The sequence below is a fragment of the Ammospiza caudacuta genome, chromosome 4, assembly GCF_027887145.1.
Source record: "Ammospiza caudacuta isolate bAmmCau1 chromosome 4, bAmmCau1.pri, whole genome shotgun sequence".
Classification (NCBI taxonomy): domain Eukaryota; kingdom Metazoa; phylum Chordata; class Aves; order Passeriformes; family Passerellidae; genus Ammospiza; species Ammospiza caudacuta.
In genome coordinates, this window is record NC_080596.1 from 22,234,995 (window position 1) to 22,248,660 (window position 13,666).

Consider the following 13,666-nt stretch of genomic DNA (forward strand, 5'->3'; position numbering starts at 1 on the left):
CTATTTATAACCACTAACATAAAGATAACAATACACATTAGATCACAGCCAAGTGAAAATGAACTCAAAGATACCAGAGGATGCATACAAATGGTTGCAATAAGCCAGAAAGAGAAGAGATAATTGGATCATCATTGGACACAGACACTCTTGACACAGATTTGCTCCTCTGAAATCGTTGCTACAAAGTATCAAGGCACTCGTGTGACATAAAATTACGCAAATAACTTCAGGTAGTGCTCTACAAATCCCAAGGGATGGAAGTGACCCGAGGCAGACTCCAGCTACTGCCAGGGCTTTGATTGAATGAACTTTAACGTGACCTGTGCTGAGGATCCTGCCGGTGCATAACAATGAGCAGTGCACAAAGACAACCTTGGCTCTGGCGCTGCCTTGGGCAGGGCTGACCCGATACACAGGCCGTGAAACACACCCCCACACCCCAGACTTTCACAAGGCATTTAGGTTCAGATCCCAAGTCTGACTTACCGATCAAGAAGTTAACTGATGCTATTCTGACAGTGGCAAAGCTAGAGTGTCAGACTTAGTGAAAGTGAACTTTTACATCCCCAGGAGAGGACTATAGGAATAGGTAAACACTCTCTTCTATAAAAACTCCAAGCAGTTCAGATGTTAAAACCTTGAACTCTCTGGTTTTGTAGAGTACCTTCTCTACAACTGATTATAAAATACATGTAGACAAGTCATCTTTAGGTATCTGTTAATCAAAAAAATTAAAACCAACTCCCTGAGTGTTATGTACAAAAGGAGTGTTGGCCTATCAAATCTTCCTGTGATCTTTCTATTAAACAGAGATTTAAAAAAAACCAAAAACCTTCAACTTGAGCTTAAACATTAAATCCCAGATATTAAACACACAGGGTATTCCCTGCTGTGTATCAGGACCTCTTTAGGTGCACCTCAGCTACCAAGTAGCATCTCCTCTTGTGCTCAAGCCATAGGCCCTGATCAGCCCACTGAACAATACCTTTGTTCCTGGGCTCTTCCCAAGAACTGCAAGGCACAGAACAGAGGATCACTCAGATCCATATCTGCATGTTCGCTGTGCTCAGCTAGACAACTACTAAGCAGTGCAATGCAAGGGATAGTGAGGTGCAGCTTGAGAAGCCCAACAGGGCTAACATGAGAGAAAAGAAACTCACAGAAAGCCAGCAAGCCATCCTAGTGTGACTCAAGTACAACTTGCTGCCATATCTCTATGATCTCCTTTGTGACAGGATGCAGTGAAAGAAAGAGAAAGAAGTACAGGAATGGTCTTTGGAGAACAGATGAAAACATCAGGAAGAGATCCTGGCTTGGTGTTTCCTTTGAAGAATAAGATAGGCAGGTGTTCCATTTTCCACTAAGAAGAACTTGCACTGATTTTTAAACTACAGGTATCAGGATCTTTCAACATCCAGCTGTGAGTCCTTATTTCCCACTCAAAAAGCCACCAGTCAGTGCTTTGTTCCAGGCAAAGGCCATATGGAAACTTTTCAACAGGTGTTAACACTCATCCTGCAGTCAGCTGTTTAAAGTGTGTATGACTGGATTATAACTGACCCTTCACTCTTGAAGGCACATAAAGGTGTGGCCTAAGGTCAATTAAATCACTAGGAGTAATTTTTTATGTCAGAATGAGACACAGTGCTGGAAGACTAACTTTTCTTTTGCCAAAAAGCTCAAAATCAGTGACTTAGTAGCAAGAGAGCTGATGCTGTGAAGAATTAACACAGAGAAAGATTCAGGATGGAAGATGTTAGACCAAAAAGAAGCACAAACTGCAGCTGAATATGGTGCTGCAATTGGTTATTTCCACCTGGATCTATACATAGCAAAGAATCAGTCCCTTTTGCTTGTTCAGAAAAAGGATGCCTCTACATCTATAGGTAGAAGACTCCTCAATCACTCATTTTTTCCAGAGAGTTTATTCTTAAATGGATAAACTTTTTTCCTGAATGTTTAGCTGTAAGTCTACAAATGAAGAAAGTGACAGTGTGAGTTGTGAGCATGATGACACCAAGTTACAGGCAAAAACTGTTTCCTAGAGTGTGCACAGAGCACATCACTCCCAACACTTCCAGGTACATATAGGGAAAATGCTTGATCAACGAACAGTCTATTAAAAAAAATGCCAAGGAAATGGTATAATTTTACTGGGTAAAGGTTAAAACCAGCTAATGATAATAATATAAGTCAATTAATTGGTAATTTGGAATGCTAAAAGGGAACTCCAAGCTATTGCAACAAAAACATACTACAGAAATCTTTTAACAAGTGCTCCTTCCGTTGAATGGTAGTTCTTAATGTGGCTGTTCTACTTAATGGTAGTTCTACAAGTGGCTGTATTTTGAGATGGTTTGGTTTCTTTCCTGGACAGAATCATTTCAACTTTTTGTAAGATAACCACAAAAATAATAAAATTCTCCACTGGTCTCCAGCAACTGCTGCATTTTTTCTGTGATAAAATATTAAGTAGGGAGTGACAAACCTGCTTAGAAAATAAAACAGCATTCCCTTGCCCAGCCCCTCAAAAGCAAACAAAACTAAGCCTCATCCAAGCAAATATTAAAAGAGGGTTTGTTATACTTTTTTCTTTTAAGGCATAACCTATTTCCATTTTTTTTTTCAAAATGGCATGGGCAATATGGTTATTGCAATGTTTCTAGCCCAAGCCTAAGGCATAACCTTACAAAAAAGCTTTCTACTGTAAAATGCTAAACTCTGCTTTTGACCTTGAGTATACTGGACAAAGATTTTCCAGAGCATGCACATCAAATACTCATGCTTCTTTCATACATTTTATGAAAAGACATCTTTTACAACAAAAACAAATGTTAACTCATACTGTCAAAATTTTTCTCTACACTGAAGTGAGGGAAAGAAAGCCAAGTTGTCACTTCTTTCTAATTGTGTGTCTGGTACTGTCTAGAACAAGGGTCAGCAGCCTGCAGCACATGCACAGATTCAGCATTTAGCACACAGCATAGCACAAAGGTTGAGTGGGGTCAGCAACCAGGAGCAGGTGGAATCTCAGAAGGGCAGCAGCTCCCAGGTTTTAACTCCTGGTTTCCAGCAGCTGCTGCAGGGATCAGCTAATAAGCAGTGTCTTGCCCTTCTGAAGGGGTGGTCATATCTGAGGATTCCATTCTCTGGCTTTGGCACAGTGATCTGCCAGTACAGTGCTGAGCACCCAGCACAAGCTGCAGCCACTGAACTGTGGTACATTCCCGGGTTTTGCATTCCTGCTCTGGCAAAGCAGAGTTAACAGCTGGGACACCTCTTCCTTTAATTGTTCTTGAGCTGGAACTTGCTTTGCACTCCTTTCAATGTCTACAAGCAAACCAGCTCACTCTGTATTGATAGAGTACTATCAGTACTGATAAATACAACATACAGCTTCCTTTTGAAGGAATCCCCAGTATTTCCATATATGTGCCAAGAAATCACTGTATACATGAAATGCTGAGCTGTGCAGATCCTTTGCTCTGGCATTTATCCTGCATTCTTCTATAAAAAGACCTACAACTATATACATATTTAAACAGCTCAACTACCTCCTTTTTTCCCCTAAGCTCCTGAAACCAGAACTAGTAAAAAAAGAGGTTAGTCCACTATAAAGCAACATCAAAGAATAATTAAAACTCCCTCAATTTTGAAGTCAGAAACATTTACTTTGCTTGTATAAAGAAGGCAAGACAAAAATACAGTCAAGAATTGGCAATATTTCTGCCAGTGCTTTTAAAATAATGCTGAAATCAGGGCAAAATAATTCCATCAGTCATTTTTCTGAAAAGCTTCAAGATTAAAGTTCCCTCTCTATTTTTTTAAATACTTGGGAGATATTCAAATGCAACAAAAATGACTTTAAGTTGGCCAGAAAAGCTGTTTTCTTTGCACACAGTAAAGTACTGGTAATAGGAAATTAAAAAAATAAGACAACTCCTGTACAGTTTGAAGTTCAACCAAAACATTCTATTAAAAACGAAAACAGAGAACCTTTACTGACGTGTGTAAAGGCAATCAGTGTAATGCTGGTAAACAAAATTCTACTATTTTCAAACACAGCAATAAAGAAAGTAATTGCTCTTTGATATCAGCCTGCACATTGTGATGAATGGCTCTGATTCAGTTCAAGCAAATTATTTATGTCCAGAATTGTGGTGTCCTAGAACAATAAACTGTGGAAACCATTACAATATTAACACTTTCCACCAATAAATATGAAAACTGAATGTGTACATAGCTTGCTCTGTACACTATGGAAAGTATCATAAAACTCTAAAATTCAAAGTTCTAAGTAATATTCAAAATTAAGACAGTAATACCCTACTATCCAAAAGTAACAGATGAGAAAAATTAAATAACAAATAAGAAAATTATTTACTGACAAAGTAAGTGTTTTGCTTTCCACATACCACTCCAGGTTCAAATCCCAACATTTTGTGATGTTTCAATTAATAACAAAACTTACAAGTAATGAATTTTTATGGCCATCATGTACAGCTGCTATCTCTTTTTCAGCACAATTGTTACCTGAGATAGGTAAAATTTCAGCCAACTTAATATTAGCAACATCAACCACGCTATGAAACTTTCACCACTTGCTGACCCAAATATTACCTTCACCCTTTCAAGCTTGAACTGTGGCAGCTGAAGAGCAAATGCAGGTCAGCTGCTGTTGTGGCTGCTACATCATGGTAAGTTCTAGCTGAGGTGAACTGCTGAATGATTCTTAAATGGTGTCAACTGGAGTTGTCAGGAGATCATAAGCCAGAGCCCCAAGCAATTTGATTAGAATCAGAGAGTAACTGGATTAGCAGAGCTACTGAATTAGTGTTTGATGAGCTGCACAATTCATGTGAATCTTCACAGCACCGCTGGCTCTCAGACCTGCAACAGGAATTACCATCCACTCCTTCATCTGCCAGGCAACTCAAACCTCATTTTATCCAAACAAGACATTTGTGCAAAGATTTGCATTGAAACTGATGAAAAAAAACAACTTATGCCCCAATCCAGCAATTCAGTAACAACAGCTTGCCAACTCCTAAGTCCTCATTATTTTTTTCTTCTTTCATTTTAATCAACAGGCAAAGTTGGGAGGTACTCTCTCCCAGAGGCAAGGTGTAATCAGGCAGCTGGTGGTGGTACCTTGTCTCTGGGAGAGGTGACGGACTTACAGAGCCCAGCACACAAGAAATGCCAGGCTCACTGAGAGAAGGGCAGGAACTGCACATCTGGGAATGCCTTGCCTCTCATGTTTGCCATCTCTGCTGGCACACTTCAGCCTGTAACACTGAAAAATATCATGCACTGAAGGCAGGCAAACTGCTCTCCTCAAGTGGCTGCAGGGAGCAGGCCCACAGAGATAAGCCATGTCCAGTACTTTTTGACCATCAGATATTGGCAGAATATTGGCTTCTGACAGGCAAGTCCAAGCCCCAAACTTCTCTCTCATATTCTGCAAGATACACGGGTGCTTATTCAGGCTTTAGTCATATTCCAGGCAAAGCTAAAGATTTCTTCCAATTATGGTTGGCTGGGCTTCCTGTTAAGAATTACAGTGAATTAAATAAACGCAACTTTTGGCTTTCATGGCAAGCATCAAATAAACGTTTCAAATAAGCATTTTTTTGAAGTGCCAAAAGGGTTTATTTTGCTGTTCCTTTTTTTGAAATGAAGTTGCCTGTTTCTAAATTTCAGTTAAAAAGCTTAGATTCCAAATTCACAAGATTTACTGTAGGTTTTCATATTTGTAATGATCAAATTGCAACTTGAAACAAGACAACTATACTCATATGAACTCAGCTATGAAACAAGATTGCAGGTAGAGCTTCGTCTGCCTCCATCCCTGCAATTATTCCAATGGAGAAAGATGGAGTAAGTTATGTTACTATTTATAGTAAAAGGAAATGATAAATATGAGTGCTTAGTAAGTAGTAGGCAATAGAGAAAATACAATAATTTGGAGTTATGTCTTCACTAATATCTAGTAATTCACAGGTGGCATGTTACATCTGTGTGCTGTATTTTATTTGACATGTTCACAATCCTTTTTAAGTCAGTCACAAATCCAAACACAGTTAGCAGGGTATTTAATAAAAACAGATTTATAAAAGTATTACTGTGTGAAACAGCATTTCACCTATTAAATTTTTCTAATACAAAACCAGCTTCTCAAATCAATAGAGGAAGAAAAACAATAAATAATGAAACTATGAGAAAATAATTGAGATGTTATCAAAGCTATAAATACATCAAACATTTCTGATGTTATCAAAATTCACTCTACGTGGTTTTTCCTTTTTTTTTTCCTTCCTTCACAAAACCTCTCCTGATATCTGCAGCTCCTAATCATTTATTCTATAAATACAGCTCAGTTGACTAAGGCTGCAATGTGCTAAGATGCAGTAGCGTTTCAAATTCATACATGAAACAATTTGGAAGCTTCCCCCAGGCGCTGGCGGCTGCGGCTCCCGCTGCTCCGCTACCCACAATCCCCCCATTTACCTGCTCGCCGGGCTGCCTCAGCCCCGGTCAGGAAGTGGGAAAGCTGATCCAGCTTATCAGGCTGCTCCTCCAGGGACTTCTCATGCCATATGGCTGACCCAGGCCCTGCAGCCTCCCTGAAGGCATTCCACTTCTGGATCAGAGTGAGGAGCTCAGAGAAGGACTTGTGATAACCCCGGCGCAGCATGTCTATGCAGATGTTCTTCTTGTATGAATTCCTGTAACTGGGAATAAGGAAGGGAGATTTTAAGCCTTTAAACTTGTATTCTGATCTCCACCTTACCAAATAAGTGCAGATAACTACAACAGCTTTCAGGAAGAGACCTCTGCAGTTCAGCAGCAGGGAGCGGGAATTATTTCCCCCGCTCAAAAAGAGATCTGCTAAAATCTGCTTGCAAATGCCATACCCTAGGGAAGCAAACATGGCAATAATCAATTAATACCAATATATACATTGAAAACACAGTCAAGAATACACTGCTCTTCTTTAGCTGATATTTGGTAGAAAAGGCTGACTGATGGGAACACCCCCATGTTTACATTAGTCCATGAAAACACAATGTACCCTTAGTTTGCTTTAAGACAGTGCACAGGGAAAATTGAGGCTCATGTCAAAACAACATATATGATGTTATATATAACATTGTTATTATATGTTATATATACATATTACTATATGTTATACATATATGTTGTTATATACATACATTAAATAGTTTTGCTGTAGGACAGGATAGCTTGGCTTAAAAATGTCAAACAAATGCTATGCCAGAAACATATGACATGCCAGAATAATTAGATATTATTTTCTTTCCATTTAGCATATAACTTCAGCTGGTTTAGTGATGCAAGAGTTTGATAATTTTTCCTTAACTTCACAAATAAATGATGTTATGATGAATTTTTATTGAATTTAGTGCCTTCATAAACTCTGATAAGATATTCATATCAAAAAGTTGTGGAATCAAATATTCTCAAGTGGTAATACACCTTTGGAGGTATTATTTATGGAAATAATCAAAATATTTATTTTATATGTCATGAAAAAATTATATTGTGTCCTATTCTGGAAAAAACTATGAGTCCAGTGGGACTGTGACACAAGGTACAGATGTAAAGGCTTGCAGGGATGGTTGTCCAGTCTGGGAAAAGCAACATTCACCTCAGTAAAATGGCAAAGACAGATGTGTTACTTTTATCTTGTATATTCCATGAAGTTACCAAACGGTTTTCAAGACTGTCCTTTTAGATTAAAAGCAATTTAAATTCAAATTATATTAGCTTTAAAATCATTATGGAATTCTGAAAAATGAGATTGATACTGTATGTAATAAATTCAGGTGTAATAATAACAGCCCAATGATACTAATACCTTGATCTTAAAAACAGCTACTGCAATTATTTAACAATGTTGATAAGATGGAAGTGATGTGAAAAACTTTTTAGCTAGATGTCAATAAAATAGATAGCAATGTAAGATATAGGAAGCAAATAATCTGCATGATTTCATATTTAAATTAATTTTAATTAAAATAAAATCTCTTACTACACAGACGCACATTAATCCTTCACATGCACTTTTCACATTTCACTTGCAGAACTGAGCATAAAAATATTAAATAATACTGATACCATTTAGACCAGACAGTACTGAATTTGTGTTTAATATATTAATAGATGCTTTTTCAGACTGAATATCACACACTTCTCACATAGACAAGGGAAAAGATATAACTATTCTGTACTATAAAAATCTGCAATATTTATCATATAAAAGTATACAAGAATATGTTTAAACATTTAAGTTTTCATTTGCTAGAATATGCTATATTTGCCATATACCAAATGTAAAGCACATAGCTTCAAAATACTGTAAAGATACTATGCTAATACTATGCAACGTATTCTCTGTTTTTTATATGGAATACCTTTTTCTTTTCTGTTTAAAAACACTATGTAATAAAAAAAAAAAAAAAAAAAAAAACAAACCTGAAGAGCAGAGGTAAAAAATTCCTACCCACTTCCAAAGGCCTAGGACTGAATGCTACAGTAATCTAACTCAGAGAAGCGTAATAACAATCTGCATAGCAGGCACATACACGCCTGTTTAGTTATACAATGGGATCTGTATATGTTTGTGCGTGTACATGCATTAGATCAGGAGATGTATTAGAAATAACAAGGAAGTAGTGCTAAAAGATCTCAGCAGTCACTACCCCAAATGCCATTCAGGTAATTTTTAACACTCACTGGGCACAGAACCGGTATTCATACAAATAGAAAAACTGTGTCCATGTTATTTTCTGTAGACTGATGTATTTTATTGAAGTCAAAGCACATTTTCTCCACAAGAAAGCATTCTTAGCAAACCAGTACAGGAAAACAAAGCATATAGTAAAACATGTAATTTTTAAAAAACAGTGTCAAGCGTGTTTTAATAAATCCCATCCCAATTAATGGAGAAATTGAAATAATGCTAAGATAATCCTACTGTGCGGAGCACTTTTTTTCTGAGGCAAAAAGGACTGATTTTAGCACACAAGCAACGAAGCTATTGTAAAACCCTTCAAACTGAGTGGCAGAAAAATGAAAGTCATGTCAGTTATTATGCACAAAGCACACAATAATAATACTATTGTATTATTATTATATAATTACAATACTATTGTAATATTATATAATAATACTACTCCTTAAGTTTCTGTAATATATAAGCTACAAGTGACTGATCACACACAAACAGTGAAATTGGGCAAGAGATTAATGGCATTATGGGGATAAATGGTATTTGTATCAACTAAAAGAGCTTGGCACAGCAATGAAATCTAAGATAGTTACAGTTATCAGCGTTGCCAGATGAAAATTCCAGGGTCCTTTTTTTCCCCCATCAAACACTTCTTTTGAACGGAGGCATGGTGTAGATGAGAGCAGCAAACTTTTCATGATACCTTGAGATAAACTATAAATCCTCAGTCCTCAAAACACTTTCCACCCTGTTTTTTATGATGTCATGCAGCATGTAAAATCTGAGTTTACGCAGAACAACTCACGTTTTAGATAACTAAAGATTACTTGATTTCTAATATCAATATCAAAACACCATACCTAAGGTTCCTTCCAACTCAGGATACTCTATGATTCTGTGATTTATTTTAGAAAAATCCCACTGTTAGCATTGGTGTAGTATGTTTCTACATTGATAAGCATTACACGAAACACTTTCGAACCTTGCTACCTAATAAATTATGATTTATTGTTAAACAAGCGAGCTTGTTTTTCTGCATTCGTCCGCGCTGACTTGAGGTTTCCTTGGAACAATTAAGTTACTTCCAGGAGCGAAATGAGAGAAGACTGCCGGCCCTCTGCGGTGCCGATCTCGGGGTTTAATGGTCTCTGGGGGCATCTACTGGAGATGTGGGAAACTGCAGGCACAAAGCGCGGATTCCGGCGCGGAACAAAGGGCCGTGCCCCGACACAGGGCACAGGGCCAGGGGCCGCCACGGCTCGCACGGCCGCTGCAAGCCACGGAATGTGCCGGACCAGGGAGAGCAGACAGCTCTGTCAGGGCAGCCGGGGTTCGTTTTGAAACTGAATGTGATGTGACTGCAAACCCAAAGTCCTCCCTCCCCTAGGGCGATCATGAGTCCTCCCTCCCCTAGGGCGATCATGCCAGAGAAAAAGGTTTCAGATGGATTTTTTTTAAAGCAAACTATTTTTAAATTAAATTTGGAGCATCTCTATGTATTTATGGTTAAAACAATGATCAATTAATCAGGTTTTAATTTAAAAGACAAGTGGCTTGCTTTTCTCATCCATGAAACTCAACAGATGAGAACCACAACACTTGCCACAGAGCCAGCTGATTTTGAGACTCCCCTGATCCTCTGCCTGTGCACTCATTTCTGTCATTGCTGCTACCCCGTGCTGTTGCTAAATATTTATTTACACATAAATAACCAGGGCAGGGCACTAAGCTCCAGGTGGATCTGATCCTACACCAGCAGTTACTGTGATCCAGTGCTGCATCAGAAAGTGCTGAAATATTCTGTGAGCTTCTGAGAGTCTCTGTGTCATGATGAGGGTTGTGTGTCACAAGAGTTTTCAGCACCAAATAAATAACCAAAAGTTGAAGTTGCCATTTTAGTGGCACCTTGGTACAGGTGACAAATTTGCACTATGTAATATCACATGTGTGGAAGGAGCTGCTTATTGAATGTGGATCTGTGAGCTGGAAAAGACAGTGCTGTTAAAACTGTGTTAAGTGTACTCAGATATTGCTACAGACTTTTGAATTTTTCCTAAACTATACGGCTGCTTCAGTAATTTTCTTATATGGATTTCTTTTTGCATTATCATTGCTATTACAAAACAATCTTGAGTCATGCTGAGAAATCACAGAAACCTGATTCTAATCTCTCTTTACCAGTGGAAGAATAATAAATAGCAATGTTCAGTGAGATTAATGAAATTACACTGTTGTTCCAGTCTCAAGGACTTTCCTATATTATGGTAGTGCACTTTTACAAGACCCTTAAGCAATGCTGGGAGACCAACACAGCACCTTACAACATTCCCTCCAACTTAAAATCCTCCACAACAAGGCTATTTGCATTCTACCCTTTAAACTGAAAGAGAGAACAGAAAAAGGAAAATAAGAGGCCAAGAGGCAGGAACTGGTGTTAGAAATAATCAAAACAGCCAGCATAGCATAACAGAATCATTTATCAGGAGCTTAATTCTCTATGCCTCCTGCCTGATGTGGTAAATTACAGACATGCAAAATAAGTCCAGAAGACTACTACTTTCAGATGGTAGATTTATATATTTATAACTATATATATTTAATATTAGGTTTCATATATTTTGATTTTGTAGGGCTTAATTAGTATTTCCAGTTAATTCCAGCTGCTGATTACAATACAAGTTGTTGTACTGTAGCAATCCCATTTTGTAAAGAACAAAATGGCATGGATTAAACAACGATAGTATATAAAATATTAAAGTGTATTTCCAGTGTAAAATAATTACTCTACCAATTATTATAATGTTTAAAAACTGTATTCAAATAGGTTTCATCCACTTGAGATTTCCCTCTGCAGTTGGCAAGTCAATGACTGATACAAATGCCTTAGATAAGCATCACAAAATTATGAAAAAATAATAAAGATATTTTTGCTTATGTTTATTTAAACAAATTTATTTTAATTCCCCCCATTTCCTGTCTATAAATCTAGAAGAAAATTAAAATTACATAAAGTATGTGAATACTTAGCTACTTTTTGCTTAACCTACATGCAAAAAAACCACATCATAAACATGGGAATATCAAAGTTTACTCCCTAAAATTTGAAAAATATATGCATTAAGTAAAAACAAATATAGTAAATAAAATACAAAAAAAAGCCAAATATGCTGTAAGAATTTGTACATTCAGGCTGCTCTGCCTAGGAATTGAAAGAGGAAATATTATTTAATTATAATTGGACAGCCAAAAACCAAGAACAGTTTTGCAACACCACAGGCGACCCATGCCCAAAATGAGCTAAATTTTGTGTAGGCAATTGTTGAACACAGAAAGGGCTCATGCAAACGCTTGGGAAACATGGAAGGCGAGGTGCCTTTAGCACCCAGGTTCCAGTGGTGTCAGCCCCTGTATTCACACTGCTGCTGTCTACTGGGCTGCAATCCACCAAAGGTGAGCACACAGCTGACTCAAAATACATCCAAGCCCTGTGCTATTCCAATTCTCTGGGAGAATTTATCCACACAAGTATTTTGGTAAGTCAAGCCCTTGTATGGTCCAGGCACTCAACACATTTCAGTACCATGTACTGCTACTGATACAAAGCTATTTAACTGCATCAGGGCACAGCCTCTTTAATCCTGCTTTAAAGACTGTCCATTTAAATACTTTTCTTTTAATGAAATATTTACTGCATGGTAATATGTTAAATTGTAGACTATAGTAATCTCATTAAAAAAAGATATGACAGTACAGTAAATGCCATTAAGCAGTAATAGACAGCTTACACTTCAGAATATTTTACTATTAAGGCTGAGTGTTAAATTACATTGGGATGGGATGTCTGCTTTTTAATTCCAAATTACAAACTTGAAATAGCTAATATCATATTACAAAAAATAAAATCCACAAGCTCACAAAGGGCTATAAAAAGGATTCCCTATTCTAATTATAAATAAAAAATATTGCACGACGATCTGTACACATCATGGGAGGGAAAAAACAGCACTTGGAATTGACTTATAACAATACAGATTTTTTAAAGAAGAAAAACTTTATGGAACTATTTATCCAGAACTATTAACAAAAAGATGAAAATAAAGCATATATTTTAAAAAAGAGGTGTAGGTACTTTATACTATATATGTATATTTTTATGTACAAGAACTTTCAGCTTTAGCAATGCAGTGTTTTCTATCTGCTGCCTCAGTCACTGGATTGTTGTCAAACCTCACTTTAACCGAAATCATGCAATCAAAGGGAGATGCACACCCTGTCAGTAGGATCCCGCAAAGAACACATATATTGAACTCACTTCCTTTTGTTCAAAGCTACATAAAATGAAAAATTAATCAATTATAAACATCAAAGGATGACACATAAAAAGTGTTTTAAAATGAATGTAAGCACTGTAATAATTAAGAATCCTCATTAACCCAGAAAATGGAAATATAAATTTGGGAATGCACTTTTGAAACATTCTGTCCCTAAAAATAAATGCAAAGAAAACATTAAAACTAAAGATAAAAATTCTGCCCTTATAAAAATGTTCATCTTACATAAGTAAACACACCTGTGATTATTTCCAGAATATTCAGAAAAAAAACCATCATCATCATTAGTCTTTCCACTTTTATTTCCAAATTAATAATGTTCCTTAACCAAAAGCAATTCCAACCACATTTTATGGACTGCTATTTATGAAGTATTTCTCAACTTCTCTCTTTTATTTCAGAGCTGACCTGATGGTCTGAGAGCTAGAAACACGTGCGTTTGGAATCCTTTCCATTTGACTTGCATGATATCAAAGCAGTCACTAAATTTCTCTGCATGTTTATTTTGCAGTGCGCAGGACAGATAAACATAATTATTTACTTTCTGTATCCTCTCCAGCTGCTATCACAAAATTTC

At 37.0% G+C, this 13,666-nt stretch overlaps 1 protein-coding gene across 1 annotated transcript in view; it reads right to left on the bottom strand.

Moving 5' to 3' along the window:
• The window catches only part of TTC29 (tetratricopeptide repeat domain 29), a 125,098-nt gene that overhangs the window by 99,742 nt on the left and 11,690 nt on the right, over positions 1 to 13,666 (bottom strand). Inside the window, exon 4 of the mRNA XM_058804312.1 lies at positions 6,514 to 6,737. Coding sequence (XP_058660295.1) covers positions 6,514 to 6,737 — 224 coding nt within the window. The remainder of the gene's footprint in view (positions 1 to 6,513; positions 6,738 to 13,666) is intronic.